This window comes from Triticum aestivum, chromosome 2B, assembly GCF_018294505.1.
Source record: "Triticum aestivum cultivar Chinese Spring chromosome 2B, IWGSC CS RefSeq v2.1, whole genome shotgun sequence".
NCBI lineage: Eukaryota > Viridiplantae > Streptophyta > Magnoliopsida > Poales > Poaceae > Triticum > Triticum aestivum.
The window spans coordinates 484,543,243-484,565,625 of record NC_057798.1 but is presented as its reverse complement, the minus strand read 5'-3'; the positions used below and the strand labels follow the sequence as shown (position 1 = coordinate 484,565,625).

At 47.4% G+C, this 22,383-nt stretch overlaps 3 protein-coding genes across 3 annotated transcripts; 1 reads left to right on the top strand and 2 right to left on the bottom strand.

Moving 5' to 3' along the window:
- The first annotated feature begins 289 nt into the window (after window positions 1-289).
- On the top strand, window positions 290-6,015 carry LOC123045584 (uncharacterized). The gene is made up of 4 exons (XM_044468694.1): window positions 290-567; window positions 911-1,063; window positions 5,336-5,511; window positions 5,632-6,015. Exons 1-4 carry the CDS (start codon window positions 406-408, stop codon window positions 5,732-5,734), a joined length of 594 nt encoding a protein of 197 aa, XP_044324629.1. The 5' UTR covers window positions 290-405; the 3' UTR covers window positions 5,735-6,015.
- A 2,115-nt stretch (window positions 6,016-8,130) lies between these two features.
- Window positions 8,131-10,994, bottom strand: LOC123045583 (probable signal peptidase complex subunit 2). Its single transcript, XM_044468692.1, has 5 exons — window positions 10,764-10,994; window positions 10,493-10,644; window positions 10,293-10,374; window positions 8,941-9,083; window positions 8,131-8,414 (listed from the first exon to the last, which is right to left on the bottom strand). The coding sequence occupies exons 1-5, from the start codon at window positions 10,869-10,871 to the stop codon at window positions 8,321-8,323; spliced, it is 579 nt and encodes a 192-aa protein (XP_044324627.1). The 5' UTR covers window positions 10,872-10,994; the 3' UTR covers window positions 8,131-8,320.
- Window positions 10,995-15,502: 4,508 nt separating this feature from the next.
- LOC123041451 (uncharacterized) lies at window positions 15,503-21,748 on the bottom strand. The gene is made up of 4 exons (XM_044464057.1): window positions 21,503-21,748; window positions 17,905-18,528; window positions 16,481-16,656; window positions 15,503-16,384 (listed from the first exon to the last, which is right to left on the bottom strand). Exons 1-4 carry the CDS (start codon window positions 21,562-21,564, stop codon window positions 15,786-15,788), a joined length of 1,461 nt encoding a protein of 486 aa, XP_044319992.1. The 5' UTR covers window positions 21,565-21,748; the 3' UTR covers window positions 15,503-15,785.
- Window positions 21,749-22,383: the final 635 nt, after the last annotated feature.

Here is a 22,383-nt window from a genome sequence, read left to right as displayed (position 1 = left end):
TGCACTTTTCAAATATATTTTCTTTTTGAACTACTCCCTCTGTTCCAAATTACTCGTCGTGTAATTTGGAACGGAGGGAGTATGTATTTCAAGTATGAACTGTGTTTAAATTATGAAACTATTTAATTCTGTTGTGACATTCTTATGTTTGTAGATGCTCTAAGCTCAGTGAGGAACGAGGATGAATTTAGCGGACGGGGAAGGCAAAGGGGAAAAATGACATTTTTGTCCTTGTACGCTGTATACAGAAACGCGAGGGTGCGACGTGCAAAAGCACTGCTCTGTTAGATTCCGGCCGGTGTGGGCCGGCCGATAGCTCATTCGGTCTTTCCGCCTCGCTGCCGCCGCCCCAAAAATCCACCTGGGAAGAAGAAAAGAGGGGCCTCTTCTCCTCTCTCGCGTCCGATGGCCTCGAGCCCGGGCGTCGGCGGCGGAGGGGCGGACGGGGGCGTCGGGGATGGACCGACGACGCTGGACGAGCTGTACCACATCAACGTCGTGCCTGCCGAGCTGCACTTCAAGTTCCGCAAGGAGCTCCAGGGCCTCCGCGTCGGCCTCAACTTCGAGGTCGGTAACCCTCCTTAAACCCTAATTCTCAAGTGTTGGGCTGCCCGTAGATTTGTCCCCCAATTATTTCTCTCCAGTAGTCCAATGTATCTCGCAAGATTCCGTTAGACCAAACGTTGGTGGTATGCGCGTACTGGAAATAATTTACTCTGCTGATGTTGCTGCCTCCTTGCCCCTGGTGTACACTAGGACAGTATACGCCTGCTCACAATCTTGCCAATTTTAGTTATAGGGTTATGTTGCCAATTTGCGATAGTGGTAATTGCCTCATTCGTACTCTCTGTGCTGTGCATAACGAGTTCACCTATGATCTTGAGTGTCTTATGCCTTATACCATTTTCAGTTCTACAATCTAGAGGTGAATGATTTTGAGGCAAAGGTAGTTCTGAAGCCCCTGGACTTCGACCGGAAGTGGAAGTTCCAGTACAAGCCCATCAGCGGTGACATACAGCTACTCTCCAAGAAGATACCAGTCACAAAATATCTCAACCTTCAGGTTCCATGCTTAATTCAATCTTTCTATTCACGCACCGTTTATGTGAGAGCAAGAAGTGATTACATATTTGGCACGGCTCTCGGGTGAGGCAACTGACAGCTAGTCCGCACTACTACTTGCAATATCACATGTTATGGTGCAATTACATATGTTGAATTGCCTGTCCATGTACTAATATGCATTTTGATGATTGGTATTAGTTTTTCTCACGGAGAGATGCCAGTTTATGCATGTACTAGGTATCTGCTTGCTTGATGTGAATGTAGGCAGAATTTAGAAATGAGAATAGAAGTGGATCAGTTCATATATAAGTTTTGGAATGCTAAAAGACTATTATCTTTATGTACTTCTGTGATGGTTCTGATAACGGAATGTTAAGGAACAATATTTTTTTTCCCGAAACCGAGGCAAAAGGTTTGCCTCATATATTAATTAAGCAGAGAGGAGAGTTTGTTACAACTGTCACTCTTACACGGCATGAAAGATTACTCACACACAATAATAGACCCTAGTTTCTTTGCTCCGGCGGTGACCCAAAGATTTGCCTCGTTAGTGATCGTAGTGAGCAAGACTGGCGGTGGTGCGCTCTTATGCCGGAAAACCCGAGCATTTCTTTCGTTCCATATGGTCCATGACACGAGCATGGTCAACGAGGCCATCGCGTTTCTGTTGGGGACTCCTGCGCCGGTTCGATTTGTCCACCAATTCTTGACGGAACCATCCAGATGCCACAAGGAGGTGTCCAATTGTTCTAGACGGAATTTCTCAGTGACCATCTTCCAAAGCCGTATAGAATAGCGACACAAGAGATGTGGCCCACCCTCTTGCTCCCTTTTGCAAAGAGGGCAAAGACCACAATTTGGCCATCCCCGCTTGGCAAGCCTGTCGGCTGTCCAGAGTCTTATCTTGGATAGCCAACCAAGCAAAGAACTTTGCCTTTGGCGGCGCCCAAACCTTCCAAATCATGCTCTCCATTGGAGAGAGGACCAAACCAAGAAACTGTGCCCTATATGCGGAGGCCGCGGTGTAGAGCCCATCGGTCGTGTGCTTCCATATAGTAGAATCCTCTGAAAGCTCATCGAGTTGGAAATTATGCACGAGCGACCAAAGGGTGAAGAATTGCCGGATGTGCTCGGTGGAGATGGCCGTGGAGGGGTTGATCTTGAGGATCCATGCGTTGTTTTCTAGAGCCTCCCGCACCTTCCAATTTTTTCTCATGGAAGCCTCAAAGATTAGTGGAGCGACATCCTTTGGCTTGGCTCCATGTAGCCAGGGGGAATCCCAGAATGGTGTTTTGGCCCCATTCCCCACGGTAATGGTAGTTGAGGCATAGAAGAAATAAAGGTCTTCCTCATCACATGGGTTGCCCAAACCGACCCACATCTTGTTTGGCTCCGTCCATTCAAACCATGGCCACCTCAGGCGTAAGGCACGAGCAAACTTATCGGTGTTGAGTACACCAAGGCCACCATATTCCCGCGGGCGGCAAACATCCTTCCAATTTACCTTGCACTTTGCACCTGTGGTCTTATCCGATCCGGACCAAAGGAAAGCTCGTTCCAACTTGTTCACATTTTGCAAGATGCTCCGTGGGACAACCAGCGAAGTGATGAAGTAGACCGCGAGGGAGGTAATGACAGATTTTACTAGTGTTGTACGCCCAATGGTCGTTATGTTTTGCCCTTCATAAGTAACCAACTTGCTCGCAACCTTGTCCCGAGAAATTGGAAGTCTGCCTTCTTTAGCTGCCCAACGGATAGGGGTAGGCCCAAGTATCTTAGAGGGAACGACGCTCTAGTTGCCGGCAAACTCTGAAGAATGTTTCCCAAGCTAACATTATTGCACCGAATGGGCACAACGGAGCTCTTGTGAAAGTTGGTGCAAAGGCCGGTGACCTCCCCGAAACCACGTAAGATCGCCGAGAAATTGTCAATGTCATTCTTGATAGGGGCCATGAACACCGCCGCATCATCAGCATAAAGGGAGGTCCGCACCATGATGCCTCTTCCCCGGACCTTGTGGAGCAATTTCTTTCGTGTTGCCAAGTCGAGTAGTTGTTGGAGCGGGTCAATGGCAATGACGAACAGAAGCGGCGAGAGCGGATCTCCCTGCCGGAATCCTTGGCCATGCTTAATGGGTGGGCCGGCCACACCGTTTAAGAGTATCCTCGATGTAGAAGTGCAAAGCAGCGCCATGATCCAATTACGAAACTTGCAAGGGAAACCTCGCCGGCGTAGAAGATCAAGGATGTACTCCCATTTGACCGAATCAAAAGCCTTGCGGATGTCAAGCTTGAAAAGAAGAGACGGTGTCTTGCATTTATGAAGCCGACGGGCAAGGTTGCGGACGCACATGAAGTTATCATGGATACTTCTAGTCTTGATAAATGCGCTTTGGGCGTTGGAGACAAGTTTGTTCATGTGCGGGGCAAGGCGGATGGCAAACACCTTCGCGAGGATTTTGGCAAAAGCATGAATAAGGCTAATAGGCCTAAAGTCAGTGATCGCCTCAGCCCCTTCTTTCTTGGGCAAGAGCACAATGTTTGCAGAGTTGAGCCAGTGGAGATTGGACGTGTGGATGGAGTCAAATTGGTGAAACGCCTTCATCACGTCATGCTTAATTATTTCCCAACACTTCTTGAAGAATATACCCGTGAAGCCGTCTGGCCCCGGCGCCTTATCACTTGGCATGTCGTTTATTGCTTCTCGCACCTCCGCCTCGGTGATGGGAGACTCGAGCTCGTGCAAGTCCAACTCATGAGACTCCAGATGAAGCTCCTCCCAGTTAAAATCTTTTGCGCTTGAGGAACCTTTCTTCATGACCTCACAGAAGTGATCATGTATTAACTTCTCTTTAGCTTCATGGTCAGTGACCCATCCCTGGCCATGCTTTAGCCTATGGGTATGGTTCTTTCTCCTCCTTGCATTGACCCGGCGATGGAAATACTTGGTGTTGGCATCCCCTTCCTTGAGGTTCACGATACGCGCGCATTGCTTCTTTCGAGCCCTCTCAAGCACAGCCAAGCTTATTACCCTCCTCTTAAGCCTCGCCCTAAGGTTCAACTCGTCGTGAGATAGTTGCCGGTTTTCCTGCGCGATGTCAAGATGCAGGATCACCAAGAGGGCAGCATGAAGATGGACCTTTGCTTTAGAGAAAAGCCCCCTACTCCACTCAGAGAGGCGCCGCCCCACCTTCTTGAGTTTGTGAAACAAAATTTGATATGGCTCGGAGTGCGGGACATGCTCGTCCCAAGCCTTGCTAACCACTTCCATGAATCTAGGCATGGAAACCCAGAAGTTTTCGAACTTGAAAGTCCGAGGCCTCCTTGGCCCCTTGTCATCGGCGAGGAGAAGCGGACAATGGTCGGAGAGGGAAGAAGATAGGGCGTGGAGCACGTGGGTGCCGAAGGTGGTGTCCCACTCGGCGTTACAGAAGAACGAATCAAGCTTGCACAAGGTCGGGTTTTCCCTCTCGTTGCTCCAAGTGAACCTTCTATTTTGTAAATGGATTTCTTTTACCTCACAACTCTGGAGTGCCGCCCGGAAACGGTTAACTCGAGTCCGATTAATGTTCCTATTGTTCTTGTCACGCGCACGATATACAATATTTTGTTACAACACTATTAAACCTACTTGTTTTCTATAGAAAGTGTCGCTTGTATGCGTGACTGCTTTGATCGGAGTATTTTTCAGAAATTGCTCCTTGGTATACATCAACTTTATTACAAGAAACTAGAAGTGCATATGTTGCCCTCTCTTCTGATATAGAGATGTTCTTGGGCAGTTGGAGTATTTAAGGACACAGTTTCACTGCCGTATGCATTAGTTTGCAACAGCCATGGCGAAATATGTCGCTTAGCCACACATGCCAAATTTTGGGCCAGTAAAATGATAGCGTTTCTGGGGTTTTAACAGTATTCTTCGGTGATTAAGTATCACTATTTGTCAGTTTTCAATCACAGCAGCAAATTGGTCACTCAAAATGGTACACAGGAGACAGTGCTGCATTTCTTCACATGTATACATCATGATAAGATTTTAACACCATTTGCCTTGGCAAGAATGTCAGCTTTACCGTTACTTGATTACAAATGACATGTAATCCCCATCCGCATCTATCAAATATACGCGGTTAGCATCTCTGGTACACCAGTTTAGGTAGCCGCACCACATGATCAAATTTGTAAAAGCTATGCTTAAGAGGCAAAATGCCCTTTTTCTAGAGTTCATTCACTTTGATCACATGAGATTTCTAATAACATTGGTAATACAGGTCGGCATTGGTCACAATTTCCAACTGAAGGCAACTGGATGGAAGTGGAAGCTCTCTACTTGCTTGGGGGGAGATGGTGTTTCTCAGATAAGAAACAAATCAAAACTCAACCTGTTTCCAGGGTTTGATCTGAGGCTCGGCTGGAAAGCTGAATATGTTCTTCCTGAGATTCATGGGTATGTCTGAGTCAACACCAAAATATTCTTGCGAGACATCGTTGCAAGCAGGATAGCACTATGTATCAAAAGCCTGCTAACATGGCGTTTTCAACTTGTTTTTATATTTGCTCTATGCAGGGCTGTTGGCACAGGAGAACCTGCCTTCAGTATGAACTATGGACGATTGCAAGCATCCATAGACCGTGTTGAGGCTATTGTGACCCAATCAGATCGGTGCTGAACCTCCTAGGATGAGAAGCACACCTGGACAGTGATGTTGTTATGGCCGCGAAGCGAGGGAGTTATTCAACTGCAACTATCTCAGCAAAATCTCATGGTTGTTTATTAGTGTCTTTTGAGGCTTTGCATCTGATGTACAGAAATGAGCAAACTTTATTTTAATGGAGTTTCTCCGGACCGTTTTGCAGCATTCTTGTTTTGAAGAGCATAATGAACGGTGCTCTTGCTGCTTGTGGTTGGCACATAAAACTGCCTATTTCAGAGTTCATGCTCTGAACCTCATCTTGCTCATTAGATTTCACATTCACAGCAACCTAACGTTACATTCAACAAACACTGGCAGTAACCTGGGCTACATCTGATTTTTTTTTTTGAGGGAAAACCAAGTTTATTCAGCAAAATCCACATAAAGTGGTATACAAGTCTGGTCATGAGGTACACCCAACCAGACGTGGCGACCCGGACCTCTAGTTATCGCAAACTTGGCTAAACTATGTGCCTCATGATTAGCGGCACGAGACTCAAAAGAAAAGTTACAATTAAAAGTAGCAGCTCGAAGGTTTATTTCAGTTACAATTGCACCATATGCACCCCGTGCATGTCCAGAGATATCGGAGACGACCTGCTGACAATCAGAAGCCACCACAAATTGATGTATGTCCAGGTCTTCGGCGAGGGAGAGTGCTTCTCGACAAGCTATTGCTTCGATTGTTGCTGGATCATGAACTCCATCGATCACAAGAGCAGCGCTACCCATATAGTTTCCTCCACCGTCTCTGCAAACAGCTGTTGCGGCTCCTCTCTGTCCCGATAGGACACCTCCATCGACGTGAATTTTGCAGAAACCCAAGGGCGGTTTCTTTGGCTGCTGCGTTACCCGGGGGTAGCTCTTACATGCACTCGCCTGTTCCTGATAATACCGAGCTCATTAATAAATCTGGCAATGAAACTCTTAGTATCCTGGGGGCTCTGAAAAATTGATTCATGTATCGCCTTGCGTCGTGCATGCCATATCGACCACAACGTCACCGTCGTCAGAACAAACTGCTCATGGGTTAAGGCCTGCATCAGCGTAAACAGCCACTGCTTTGCGTTAGGCTCTGTACTTGCTATGATTTTATGTGTAAACTCATCATCCGCCAGTGCCCAGACACTTCTTGATGCAGTACAGTCTAGCAAAGAGTGACGCCACGAGTCCTGAGCTCCGCATAGGCCACATTGATCCGAAACAGCCATGTGCCGATGCGCACGAACATCGTTGGTCGGCAGCGAATGCTTGGAGAGCCTCCATAGGAACATTCTGACTTTCTCCGGCACTTCGGTTTTCCAGAGAGATTTCCATGCACTTTCCTCTGCTCTAGGATTTGAAGTACCACCTGACCCGTCAAGCAATGCCTCCCTTCGTTGCTTTGTAGCAACTAGCATTCTGTATGCAGATCTAACCGTAAAACAACCATGTTTCTCAAAGTGCCAAGCCCAGAAATCTGTTATACTACGTGTACACAAAGGAATTCCCATAATAGTCTGAACATCCATGGGCATGAACGTGGCTTGGATTAGTTGGGCGTTCCAGGAGGCACTTGAACTTAAAATAAGGTCAGACACTCTTTGTGGTGGATTCGGTGCAATGCTTTCATAAGGCCGTAGCATATCATCCCGGGGTAGCCAGTTATGAGTCCATATATTAGTGTCATCACCATTGCCGATGCGTCTGATTAGCCCCATATTGAGAGTGTCTTTTCCATCCATAATGGCTCGCCACACCTGGCTTGGATGGCTTCCCAGTTCGGCTTCGAGAAACTCCCTGTTTGGGTAATAGATGCTTTTAAGGAGGCGCGCACAAAGTGTATCCGGACCTTGTAGCAGACGCCACGCTTGCCTGGCCAGCATCGCAAGATTGAATAACTCGAAGTCCTTAAACCCGAGGCTGGTACTGGTACATGCTGTATTCTAACTATATCTGGCCATGGGCCGGGCAGGGCTGGACTTGGGCCGGGCCTAAAAATGCCCACGACAGAAAGCTGAGGCACAGGCCCTACCATCGGGCCTACTTTTCAAGCCCAAGCCCAGCCCATCTGGTAAAAGCCCTTAGGGCTTAGGGCTGTGGGCCAGGCCTCTTCCTTAAAATGCCAATATGCCAAGCCCAAGCCCGTCCAGGCCCTGCTGGTGGGCTCAAAACTCAGGCCCAAGCCCGGCCCACAGGCAAGCCCATCAGGCCTAGGCCCTGGATTTTAGGGCCGGGACTGGGTGGGCCGACAGGGCCAGGCCTGAGATGGCCAGGACTAATTCTAACACATTACCATTCCAAAATAACCGACCACACAGCCTCGCATAGAAGGATATGATAGAAAGGAAACGAGGTGAGATGTAAGGTGAAACAGCAGAACAAGATCAGGCTAGTCAAAACGCTGGGACACACGGTGATATAACCATTATAGATAGACCTGTATACCAAGAAAAAAGACTGCAATGATGTATTATCTTAATGGTGCTTCATTCACCAGTTCAAACAGTACTGCTATCAAAAACATTGTCTATTTCGATTAGGCTAAGCTTCATCCTGATAATGATGACAAGGGCTAGTAATTCATTTGCTCTTGCGCTCGTTGTTGTAGTCATCAATCAGTCTCTCAACATCCTTCCAGAACAGGCCCTCCACAAGAACACCTTCCTTTGTAAACCTGCCCAAGTAATGGAGATAAAAAAAGAATATCATGATACAAGCATGCCCTAATACACCATATACGGCAACAACATACTATGAACACACCCTTAAGCTTGTGTATTTTGCCAAGTCACTTGCAATTTGCATCTAGTATCTGCAGACTATGTGATATCGAAAGGTATAGAGGTTATATTTCGAATGCAATGAAGCTTGTATGTTTTGCATGACACCTGTGTAAGTGTTTCTAGTGTCTATATGCCAGAAAATATTAAACCATACAAAGATACACCAAGCATATGTGGAGCAGATATGCATTGATAATTGGTTACACAAGTAATCTGAACAGCATGGTAGAAGCATCAATCGATTGCATGCTTTATTGTTAGAATAACAGTCAAAATTAAATAAACTTGAAATGTGTGAACAATGCTAAGTAAAAGAAGGTACGTTCGGTATCGTTCAGATTTAATCATTTAAACAAGATGACGCATATTGATGGCTTATATTAGCTCAATAAGCATTAGTCAAAGTGGCAAACATACCATTTTGTAACACTCTTAGTGAAGTGGACAGGCTTGTGAGCAGAGATAGATTCTGGATCCGCGCTGGCTATTGAAAGATTGTACATGTCCAAGAATCTTGGCAACTTTGAAGATATAACAAGGCCAGTGTTATTGAAAGAACCCTGCAGAAAGTATTTATGATCATACGTTAACAAAGCTATTAAAACCATGACAGCAAATGTAATGAACATGGGCACGAGTCACAAAGAACATCGGTCACCATTAGGCATATTTTAATATAAGATGTGCTCATAGTCCAACGAGTAAGGCATCAAAACCGCATCCATCTTAATAAGAGAGGCATTGGCAGAAGAGGACTTTTCTGGACCAACAACACTACCAAGTACTTGATGAAATATATGCTTCAGCAACTGCAAATAACTGAACAGCCAGGCGCATTTCTCATTATGCTCAATAAGCAAAATGGTTGAACACCTTGCCAGTTCAGTTATTTCAAATGTTGTTTTTATCTCTTCTATTACTATTATTGACCACATATACAGTTTGTGAATTGTACCATCACACACTAGTGCTCAGGCAACAACAACAACAACAACAACAACAAAGCCTTTAGTCCCAAACAAGTTGGGGTAGGCTAGAGGTGAAACCCATAAGATCTCGCAACCAACTCATGGCTCTGGCACATGGATAGAAAGCTTCCACGCACCCCTGTCCATAGCTAGTTCTTTGGTACACTAGTGCTCAGGCATTCAATAAAAATTGGTAGCAAGTACAAAACAATGCAACTACTCAGCACAGTGTATCACAGTAAACTGCAACTAAACAGGTCAACATGATGTATCAAGGAGAATTGAATGACACGGTTTAGACTTTTGAGCGTGCACTCCAGCACGAAGCAACACAACATACAAAGTGTAGAAACTGCTCCCTGGGAGGGGGAATGAGTAAAACAGACTTCATTTGCAACAAAAAATTGCGTGGCTCTTCAGAAATTGCAATGTGGGGAAATTCTTAAACATTGTTGAGCTTTGACACCAGTAAAGAATTTTACCCATAAATAATTAACTGCAACATCTTCAGCGGAGGTGGGAGGGGATCATAAAAACAACAACAACAACAACAAAGCCTTTAGTGCCAAACAAGTTGGGGTAGGCTTAAAATGCAATCTACACAGTTACAATTCAGTATATATCACATGTAACGTGTACAATTTTCATTTAACTCGTGCCAAGACTGCTTCCTAATCGTGCTACACAAGCTGACACATTAATTCGATTTTTATCGAAAGCAGAAATCAGGTCTAGAGTAATCGATGAGATCTAAAATTGGAATTCAGGACCAAAAAATCAAGATGAATATATAGAACTCACAGCAGGAGGGTGGGTGAAGATGATGGCATCCTTTTCCTTGGTGTAGCTAAGGATCAGTAGCACCACATTCATCACCACATACGTATCCACCATGAAGTCAAGGACCAACAGTAACAAACAACAAATTCCAAACAATTCCCAACAAAATCAGATCTAACACCAATTCATCAGAACAAGAAAATAATCGCTGCAAAGGATATAGCGCGATGCAACCGAGCAGGAACTCGCGGTTCTGCGGGAACTTCTTCGGGTAGAACTGCGCGAGGAGCGCGATGGCGATCACGGCCGTCCCGATCAGGAGCTTCCAGTTGCCCAGCCGCGTGTTCTCCACATAGCCCTTGCCCTTCACGACCTGATCGAACCGCGGGACTGAATCATGAGTGACCAAATCTAGAGGAACAAAATGGGGGAGATGGATATAGATCTCGAACAGGAGATGGGGGGTAGGGTTTAGTGTGTATCTTGCAGTACCTCGGCGACGGTCTCGTCGAGGAGGTGTTTGATGGAGTGGGGGTCAAGGAGGTTGGCCTTCTTCGGGGTCACCTTCGCGGGCGTGGTCACCGCGCCGTCGCTCGCCATCTGCGCCGTCGTTGAGGGGGGGAGGGGGGCCGGTGCGGATCAATACGGATGAGCGGGATGCGGAGGGGCGGGCCTCCCAGTATATGCGGGATGTGTCGATGACGGGTGGGCGCGCTTTGTACCGGGACCCGCTTGTCAGTGGCGTGCTTATTTTGTTGATAGGTGGACCTGGTTTGCCACGTAGATCGTGGTGGGCTGGACCAATGGGAGAGAAGGAGCGGCGTCACCAGAGCGCCATGTCATCACTGAAAGGACCGCAAAAGACCTATCAATTCCTCTGTTTCGGTCCTATGACAAAAATACATATGCACATATATTCACCCTATGAACATGCAGACATACCTTATCCCTGTGAACAATTCCAGAAGACTAAAACGACACATCATTTTAGATTGATGAAGTCGCCACAGTCGTCTTCATAGTCGACAAGAACGTCTTCTCCCATAGAAACGCTTATTGACGAAAGGCCCAAAATAAATCCAGAAAAATACGACCATAACAAATATGAGACTTGAACTCTGATGAGATGGTCCACCACAAGGAATCTAACCATCAGAATTTGTTGTTAGGTGTTGTTAAACACATGTTGAGAATGCAATAAGTTTGGGAAACGTTTAGAACCGGCGCACCGGCAGAGTCTTCGGCCGGTCGCCTCATGCGGAACTCCTCTCTCTCCTTCGGCCCACCTGACCAAGCAACCACCAGAAACTCGACATGCGGCTCCCTTATCCCTTTGCTCTGAACACCCGCATGCACTTCTTCTCTTTCCACGCAAAGGAACTCCTCTCTCTCTTTCGTTTTCTCTCATATATAAGCGGCCACCGCAGCTGTCCAAGGCGACGAGGGATGTGCTGGGGGTCAGACGCCGGCGCTGGAGATGACACGCTCGACCACTGCGACGGGGGGTGACATTTTTTTTTTGCTGGAACCGACCATGCGTCAGAAATGCTGGAACCAGTCGTCGCCCGTCGGTAGAGCTACAAGCCTACACTCGGGGGCAGCAGCGATGTTGAAACCGGCCATCGCCGCAGTTGCAACCGGCCGCGGCAAAGATGCAAACGGCTGTCGGCAATGCTGGAACCAGCCTCTAGAATTGCTGGAACCGACATCAACAGAGCTGCAAACCGGCACCGGCATACTCGAACCTGTCGTCGTCGGAGTTGTAACCGAAGCTCAGAATGCTACAACCACCTCCCAGGAAGCTACAACTAGTGTCGAGCGAAGCAACAGTGCGCGGTGACTTGGTTTTTGCTACAACCAACCTTCATTTTTGCTACGACGGGCTCCAGTTTTTGCTACAACCAAGTCCGGTGGGCATCGTGACCGCGAGCGGCGACGACGCCGCTGCTTCAAGCAACTATTTGGTGTCGCGATTTTTTTGCTAGATGCTACAACCGCTTTTGCAAAATTGCTACTACCGGTGCCCCATCGAGCTACAACCGCCGTCACGGTTTGCTATATCCCACGACAGCATGTATGTTTTGCTGGAACCGACACTTGATTTTGCTGGAAGGGTGCGACCGAGATGTTGCAACAATGAGGTGCTACGAGCGGCGACGAGCGCGCCGGCGAGCTACGGCCGTCGCCACCGGAGCTATAACCATCGTCGGCAGAGCTACGACCCGTGGGACGCATATGTTGCATGTGTGGAGCTGGCGACGAGGACGGCCGGCGAGGACAGCGACCGGCGACGAGGACGGCTGGCGACGGCACCGACCGGCGACGAGGATGGCCGGCGAGGGCAACGACCGATGTCGAGGACGGTCGGCGAGGGCGGCCCGCGGATAGCACATGCAGCCGGCGAGACGAAGGGGAGCGACCAGATGCAGGGGCCTTTTTCTTTTCTTTGTACCTGCTCGTGAGGAAGAAGCGGATCGAACGATTACGCGCACCGAATCCAATGGCTGCGGGCCGACCGGCCGAAATTTGGGCCGGCGCGCCGGCGCCTATCGTTGCCCAGTAAATTTCACATAAAACAGTTCAGATTGCACAGGATCTGATAATATTCTGGCGTTCTAGCAGGCTTAAATTGATTACTTCTCCATATTTTTCGTGATTTAATATTGTCGCTTATCATGGAGCCGCATGGTCACATGGACATTGCAAAACCGGGACAACCAACTAAACCTTCCATAAAAAGTACTCACTAGTTGTATGTAAGTTGACTGAATTTGTAATTTGGGTAAATTTATTTTATGAAAAAGGAATGAGAGAAGGAAAAAAGCTGGAGGAAGAAAGAAAGGCAATTGTTGGATTTTTAATCTAATAGCCTAGAAAATATGACTTACCATAAATTAATTTTCGGGCGACTTATAGCAGGTCTGTTTTTTTAGGCAGTACTACGCGTACGCGGGTGGATAATCTGAAAAGATCCGCCCCCTCGTCAGCCGTTAGATCTGGTCCAACCAACGCTCTAATTTCGTCCTCATTATTGCAACAAAGTCAGTGTTGCAGAATCCTCTTTGCAACAGAGTTCATGTTGTAGAAACATTCAAGTGTTACCTTTTTTTTTCGTCTTCACTTTTTTGCAACATGAATGGTGTTGTGGGAGGACTTTTGCAACATAAATGATGTTGCACAAATTAGAGGAAAAACGGGAGCTTGGGAGGAATACGGGAGGCAACTGCACTTGAGGGATCCAGATTCAAATCCTGCCACATACGAGTTGTTTTTTTTGGAACGTAGGCTCCAGAAGAGCCCGGCTTTGAATTAACAAAGCCATCAACCGGCCAGGATTACAGCGACGGAATACAACCACACTCCAACTAAAAGGAAAGAAAACAAAAGGCAAAGATACAATGGCGCCTAGGAGCAGCTCGCAGAGGCATACAACAAGCTAGCAAGCATAGCTAGAGATGCCATGAACCCCAAACACGCCGAGAACCAAGGCAAAAACGCTAAACGTCTCAGGAAAGAGCACCGACGACGGAGCAAAGCACGTCATAGCCGAACGCCTGGGCTTGAAGGAGACACATCCATCCAGATCCATCGTCACAGAAGGCCCCTGCCTCCTCGCCTGGCTCGAGGCGCCGCACCGGTGAGCGATGGACATGCTCACCCTAGAACCTGCATGAATGACATCGCAGGAAACCACAGGGACGGAACCAGGCGTTCCCAGCCTGCCGACGACGCCTAACCTGAAACAGAGCAACGCCAAATGCAAGAGTCTAGGCATGAAACAGGGGCGAGCTGTCGGAATGCACAAATGGGCAACAGCAATGGCCAAAACCAGATCATCGACTCGCTCGACGAGCAGAAGAGCAGCCACCGGAGGAGGGGAACCCTATCCCTTCCCGTCCTGGAGAATCCACGGGCACCGGAGGAGCCCTGCAGCCCAACGAAGAGCACCAAACCAGCTTGACCACACGCCCAGGAGGACACCGCCGTCGCTGGAGACACGCCGCCGCCGCCGACACACTCCACCTACACCACAACGAAGCCCACAACCCATCTTTGTTCCCAAAACAACGCCTTCAAGAAGGTTACGGCGCCCTGGGCGTCGCCGCTGCCCAACAAAGTTGAGGATTTCACCCGGGAAACAAAGGGGAAGGGGGTAGGGGGCAGGACCTGACCGGCGCCTCCAGGAAGGTGAGCGGCACCTGCGAGTGTCGCCGCCGTCGCAGCCGACACGGCTGGCTAGGGGTTTCCCCCGGTCCTGCAGCCCCGTCACCCACTCCCACCCGCAGAAGACCGCGGAAGTGCGGATCTGAGGGGGAGGCGCTCGTTGGGGAAGAAGGGGAGTGGAGGCGGCCAGATCTGACGCGACAGGAGACGAATCCGCCGCCGCCGCGCGCCGACCCGCAACCACCGGGGCTCTCGCCGCCCGCATGGCCGAGAGAACACCGACCCGCGCCCACGCCACCGGGAGCCGAAGCCGGCGGCGCCACACCTGCCGGGGCCGCCGCCCCGGATCCAAAGGCCCCCTGCGGGAGGCTAGGCAGCGAGGGGGCGAGGGCCCCGCCGCCGCCTTCATCAGCAGTGGGCCGAGCTTGCTCGGCAGCCGCTGCCTCAGGCGGCGGCGAGGAAAGGGCGAGGAGGGGAGGACGATGGCGGGGCTAGGGTTTTCGCCACGAGTTGTTGCGGTGGAAAAATTGCAACAAGGGCTCAGTTGCAAAATCATAATAGATACTGCTAAGAGACCCGCAGGACACGCGTTGCGAAATCGTAATAGATAATGCTAAGAGCCCCGCAAAACAGGCGTCACACGGATGGGGCGGTGTGCAATCCGCCGGTTGAAGCCAAGCTTCCCCCCCCCCCTTTTTTTTAAGCTATATTTCAGACACAGGAAATCCACACAAATTTTGTAGGAATTTTCACAGAAAATTCTTCATTTTCCATATTTTGAAATGTGGAAAATATCCCCATGTTCCAAGCGGGGACTAGGTCATTTCCTTGAACTACCGCAACATAATATGCTGCAAACTCAACATGAAGCATTAGAGAGGTAGCAATGTTTTCCAGAGCAATCAATCAAAAAATTTAGGGAAAATTTTGTTTTTGCCGCTCTAGATTTTGCCAATTTTCCTTATGCCACTCTAGAATTTGACATTTCACTTTTGCCACTCTTAGATTTTGACAATTATCACAATTGTCATTCCCGTGGCAAAATAATTAGTTTCAGATTGTCCAAATGCAATCAATTATTTCTTTCCTCAACTGAATCTGTTACAAACTAGTGTAGCTACTAGAACATCAGCATGGGTTGAATCTGAAGAATATTTTGGCATATTCTTCTTCAGATGAATATATCGCCATTGAAAACGAGTGGCTTCCCCACAAAGAAGAGAAGAAAACGAGTGGCTCATCGCAAGCAGCCTGAATCTATCTATCAACCTGAAGAACGAAGCCAACCTTTCTGGTCTGTCAGCCTAAAGAAGCCTGAACACGAGATTCCCCGGCAGTCGGGAAAACTCTTCAGGTTAGCTCCTGGTTCTTGAAGCTGGCTACCTTGGCATTGTCTCTGTCGCGCTTGAACACAAGGTACAAAGGGCTGTAGAAGAGGACACAGACACCAAAAGGAACGATCATCATGGTGAGCAGTCCCCTCGACAGCGCATACGCTCCTTCCGCCGATCCATTGGCGATGTTCACAGTCTTGGCGTCGTAGCCGTATATCCTCTCGGTGACCAAGCCAACAGCAGGAGCGGCCAGCGAAGCGAACGAGCCCTCGAATGCGCGGTCGAAGGCGTAGATCATGGTGCGGTGCTTGGGAGGGACCACCTCGGCGAACATGGGGTTGTTCGCCGAGGTGGCGCACCAGCTGATGGTGATGCCCATGAAGAAGAGCGTGACGGCGTAGGCGAACCAGTAGTCAGTGGACTGAGGAATGACCGTGAGGAGGATCCACGAGAACGGGATGCCCATGAAGGCGCTGAACTGAGCGCACATGATGCGCGCGGAATCGGGGTAGCGCCGCGACAGCCGATCCGCTAGCACACCGCCGAGGAAAGCTCCACTGGCGCACCCGATGGCGAATAGGCTGTTCAATGCTGCGGAGCTCCTGTTGTCAAAACCTAGGAGGGGTTAACACCGTCAATATTCAGGTTTCTTGTGGAGAACTGCTACTAGCAGTTTAATGTGGTAGGAGTTTATCGGGTTTTTTGCCATACCGATGAGTTCGAACCACATGGTGAAGAAAACTATGGCCGTCCATGGCAATGAGCCGATTATCCCTTGCAGCACAATGATCTGAAATGTCTTCACTTTCATGACACTTCTCGTTGCCACCCAAGAATCCATCCAGATTGAGGGCGGAGGAAGAACGTCTTTGCTGGACAGATGTAGCCTGGGGAAAGAGGATATCAATGTTTATGTTCATTCATCACCGTCCCACCTCTCTTTGCTAGTTTTGTCTCAAATTACTACACATTTCAGTTAGAGCAAGAAGAAACCTATACTGTCTTTCAAGTTAACAAGCTTCACTGACCATGGCATTTTTTGGGTTTTTTATCTGCAGAATCAAACTAAAAGGGACATCTATATCTATATCTATATCTATATCTATACCAATATAAAAAGACCCAAAGGGGCAGATCCAAACCATCTCGACCGTCAAATCATGTTATCTAGTGGTTCAAATCGCTCCAATGTTGAGCACCAAACACGTTTAACGCTCTAATTACCCACCACGGCCATTGGTTATAAACACGGAAAAAAAATATATGAGACCAGGTCTCATAAAAAGCAGGTGAGACCCGCCCTGATGGATGACACATGACATTTACAAATCACAAAGCATCTAATCTCTCTCCCCCCTGATTTCAAATGGGGTGGGGTACATGCTTTGTGATTTGTGAATGCCACGTGTCATTCATCAGGATGGGTCCCACCTGCTAACCCGTGAGACCTGGTCTCATAGAATTCTTTTCCTATAAACACGTTTTGACTCAACGCTATCCCATGAAATCTGCCATGTAATTAATATCCTACCATTCCCGCGAAAAAAGTAATTGATATCTTATCAAATACCAACGTGCAACAGATATATCTTACCTAATATAACGTGCAACTAATATCCTACATAATATAAACGTGCGTTGCACGTACATTATTACTAGTAGTAATGAAACAAGATATATGCATCTTTAGAATCAGTCCCGTCAAAATTAACCACTGCAGAAAAAAAAGCATACATTTTTTTTGTCACCTGAAAAAAGAAAACATAATGTTGATTGTTCTTTGAACTCGTTTTAACAAGAGACTCATATACTCCCTCCAATCCATATTACTCCCTCCGTTCCTAAATATAAGTCTTTGTAGAGATTTCACTAGGTGGACTATGTACGGAGGAAAATGAATGGATCTACTCTTAATATGCATCTATATACATCTATATGTGGTTCATAGTAGAATCTCTACAAAGACTTACATTTAGGAACGGAGGGAGTAATTGTTGAAGCTTTAGTGCAGAAGTTGCACTAACTTTGTACTAAAAGATTAAAAGAGTAGTAGTTCTGATTAACGAAGCCTCACAAGATAAGATAAAATAAAATTAACAAGCACAAAGCTGAAAAATTAAATAGAAGAGGAATACCTCTCGTAGTCGTCATCATCTAGAAGATGATTGCCAGGGATTCTTCTCGGATCAGTGGAATACAGGTACACAAGAATGCCAATTATCAAGCTAAGAAGTGCAACCATAATAAACGCAAGACGCCACCCAGGCAATCCCCAGTAGTCCTTCCCAGCCATGAGTGTGGCCACAACACTACCACCTATGCCCCCCACCGCACCGATGAGGCTTAACAGACCAAACCCAGCGCCACGCGTACCGTCTTTGTAGCTATCTGCTATGAAGGACTGAAGTGCCGGTATTACAATGGCAAGCCCAAGGCCGTTCACAGCTCTCCAGAATGCAAGCTGCCGAAAATGCTGGCTGACACCAACAGCCCCTGTTGATAAGGCCCAGAAGACAGTTCCTATCGCAAGCACTGCTGGCCGATCATAGTGAAGAGCAAGGATGCCTGCCAAGGGGGATGCTATCGACTTAAGAAAGTTCATTAGAAAATTAAGGTATCCCAGATCGGTGGGACCAACGTTGAAGGCTACACTGACTTCCTTGTAAACTGCTGGGAGAAGATTCTCATCAGCACGCTCCATAATAGAAGCCAGATTGATGAGGATGAGAGATACGGAGAAACCAAATATCTTCTTCGCTCTGCAAGGAAAAATGTGTAAATTAGTAACGGTATAGTAGAATGCAGCGATGCACGGTAAGTTCCCCTCTACACGGTCCACTAAATTTCATGAAATATTCTACAGTAGCATCCAGTAAATACAACTCACGCCCGTAAGCAATAACTGAATAAAGTATACACTATTACACTCAGTTGTTGAAGATGATTGTAATTTAAATTCCTTTTTGTCACCATCTTCCTTTCAACTAATATAGTATTGTACTTTCTCACTGTTTAGTGCCTGATTACAGCTCAAATTTTTTGGGATCATGGAATGTGAGGAATAAAAGAAGTCTTCTGAGATAATTGTGCAACTCAAATTTCTTTCTGTATCTAACATTTGTGCGCCTCAATTTTCTCAGACTTCATTTAAATCAACTATACTGTATTACCAAACCTCACTATTTTCCATTTGAACCAAAGATAGAGGATGAGAAGCTTCTATTCCTTCACATAAAGGTAAAACGTAGGCATAACATTATAATTTGAGATCTCCGACACAAATGGAGCACTTATCATGAAATTTGGTGATTTGATCTTGCTCTAGATGAGTTTGAACATAAATTAGTACAGAAAACTAGTCCAAATAAATAGTATGTTGTCAATGTTCGACTCATTTTAGACACGACTCAACAAATGATCAAGCAATCTGTTCTAACTCTTTCACAAAAATAGCTGAAGTAATCGTAAATGATGGTGATTAATTGGGTCATGCTAGGTGGGTCTCGAGTCCGTTAACTGGGTAATAGTAGCCCGAGTTAAGTAATTAGCACAGTAAAAAAATTACATCCTATTGTAAATTTTAACAAAGTCATGTTAGTCTGGCCATTTGTACATTTACTGTTGCATTAACAGTGCTATGACAGAAACTCACACTTTATTTTCAAAAAGGAGGACAAGCCTTCCGGCCAGCAACCCACATAACAACACTACTAGGCGCCTTGCCAGATCAAATAATTGTTATTCTAGCAGATGACATATATCATGACTTGTTATCTGAAGGCGGCAAAGAAACATTTCAATCGCTCCGTATAGTCCGCAATTAGGGACGGCTTAGAGATCCACTTATGAGAGGACAGGTAGCTAGGTAATGCCACGCTCCGGGAATAATACCCAGCCCTGTACCATATTGCTCCAGACAAAAGTGATACAATTGCACAAGTTATGAGCACATCGCCGCCTAATACCTCCTTCGGGCGGGATTTGGTCGGGTCTCGCCATGTGTTATCGCATACCCTTTGGGGCCGGTTGGCATAAGTCCAGTTGATGGAAGGGCATCATCAAATTGAAAAGTGCATTAACATAAATACCGCAGTAAGCAGAGGCAGTACAAAGGTATGTAAATAATAAACATGAGTCCAAATGGATTGACCCACACTAGCAGTTCCGTGTAACGGGTGTCCCCCTCACAAAAGGGGGTCGCAGTGACCAAGCATGGACGACTGTTCCCATCCAGATGGCAGCGCTTCTTCTTCGAGTTTGTCTTCCTGGCTCTGATCCTCCTCGTGTTCGTCCATCTAGATGTAGTCGACGGAGCTCCGACCTAGATTCCTGCTGTCTCCTTGGGGCAATGAGGTTAGGGTTTCTCGTCATGTGGCAAGATTTGATGTCAGGTGCTCTGGATCTATGCAACGGTTCAATGGCGACGACTGCGGCTCCAGGGCGCTGGTCCTTAGGGGCACGTGCAAGAAGACTTTCCTGTTGTCATCGACAAGGCCAGGCCAGCTCCAGTATGGGAGCGGCAACAGCTGTGCATCGGCAGCTTGTTCTGCCAGTAGTAGTGAATGTTCGACGGTCTCAGAACCTTGATGTAATTTTTATTATGTTTGAGATGCTTTGTACTTCCGAGGAACTTTTACAATAGATCTGATCCTTTTCGCAAAAAAAAAGACAGGGGTTAATGGGAACAGTCTCTCATGTCAGCTAATATTTTACCCCTTGACACTAACCAATCGAGCAACCTGAAATTATCATGATGGCTACAGAACAGACCTACATACAAGAAAAGATCGAACAAAGATAACAACTTTTCTTGAGGAATGCAACGCCTTCATATAGCTAGAGCCACGATATTCTTGCTATTGACAAATCCTGGATAGGGGGAAATGGAGCAATCAAAATCAGAAGACTACTGTTCCCATCTTCTCCATTGATGAGAAGAATGTGGGTATCTATCCACTCACCATCCACTATATGCCAGCGTGATGGCCTGAACTCACAGCCTCACAGGCAAGTTGACGTGCTGGGCATATCATCAACTCAAAAGGCAAACAAAAGTGCTGAATAACACATTTTTCTTATCCGAAACTGCGCCACCGGTAGAAGCGAAAAGTCAGTGCGCTGCGCCAAATGTCGACACCAGGTGCACGAGTCCTCCATGTGGATGCCGCCAGGCTCCAGGGCGCAGAGGCTCCGACCTCCGAGATCCCCTTGTGATGTGCTTAAAAAGAACAAGGGAAGTGGGGACGGAGGCTGACTTGTGCAAATCTGCTCTTGTTCGATCGTCCCTCCCAATTAGAGTGATGATTCTGCAGTTACTTTTTGGCCAAAGACCGCCATTGCAATACACACATTGCGAATCCATGAATCTGAAACCGAAGCAACACGCCCACCTTTTAGTTGACTTTGGCATTCTTGTCCTTTTTCTACGCTTTTGTTGTAAAAGGTATTTCCCTAGATTTTTGTCTTGCTAAATAAAGTATCAAAAGGGACTCCAAGATTCCTCGTTCTAAGTATTAGCTCATATTTTCAAGCATTGCTTAAAAAAATAAATGAAAAACAAGGTAGCATATAAAAAAAAACTTTCTAAGCCTGGTCCAGGCATCACAAGGATGCCATGGCCGCAGCTCCAGTGAGAACTTCCGGCGGCACATATAAATTTGCTTGGAACATTCATCGCAAGAACCGACCAAGAAAACCTCGGAAGAAGAAGAGCTGAGGAAATGGATAGGTCACCTCATGCTGGTGGATGGGGTAAGCGGGGAGCTGGGGGAAGAGCGAGCTCTGTGCCTCATCATGGTTGTCGATTCGGCCGCCGCCGCTGGATCTCTACCGCCACGAGCAGCGCGACCACAGAGCCCCTTCTCTTGCGGTGTTCTTTCTTTCCCACTGTTCCCTGCTTCTTCCCGGTGGCTGGTGCTGGTGTTGGTTACTTGAACTGAATCGAGCAGCGCAGAAGCGGGATGGGGTGAGGGCGAATGACGCAACGCCGCACGCACACGGGAGGAAGAGAGCAAGCCGCAAGGTGCTAAATAGTCTCGTTTGGGTGACGTTATCATGGATTTTTTTTTTTGAAACTCAGCCCGAACTTTATTTAAATCTCCCAACCAGGGATTCGTCCGCTAGAACCTGTAGGATACAATCTGGTGGAACATGCATCCACATCTTACAAAGATTATTCGACACACACTCTCTCGCTAGCCGATGAGCAGTATTATTTGCCGACCTTCGAATCCAGGTAATCTTCTATCTACCCCTTGATTCCAGCATGTGCTTGACCTCTTCAACAATTGGCCCGAGCGGTGATAGATCCTTCTCTTTGTTCTGCAGTTTACATACAATCTCCCGACAATCCATCTCTACATGGAGGTTTTGGATATTCAGCTCCTGCGCGAGTTGAATTGCTCTTCTGCAGGCCAACAACTCGACCATTGCCGGTCCTTTGCATTGCCTGATTGCCTGACAAGCTCCACCCAAGAACGCCCCTTCCTGGTTTCTGAGCACTACTGCTGCTCCACCCCTGTCGCCAACCTTGGACATCGCCCCGTCCACGTTTGCTTTCACCCACTCGTCCTCCGGCGGGCACCACTCCTCCTTCGGGGCTGGGTTAACGAGCT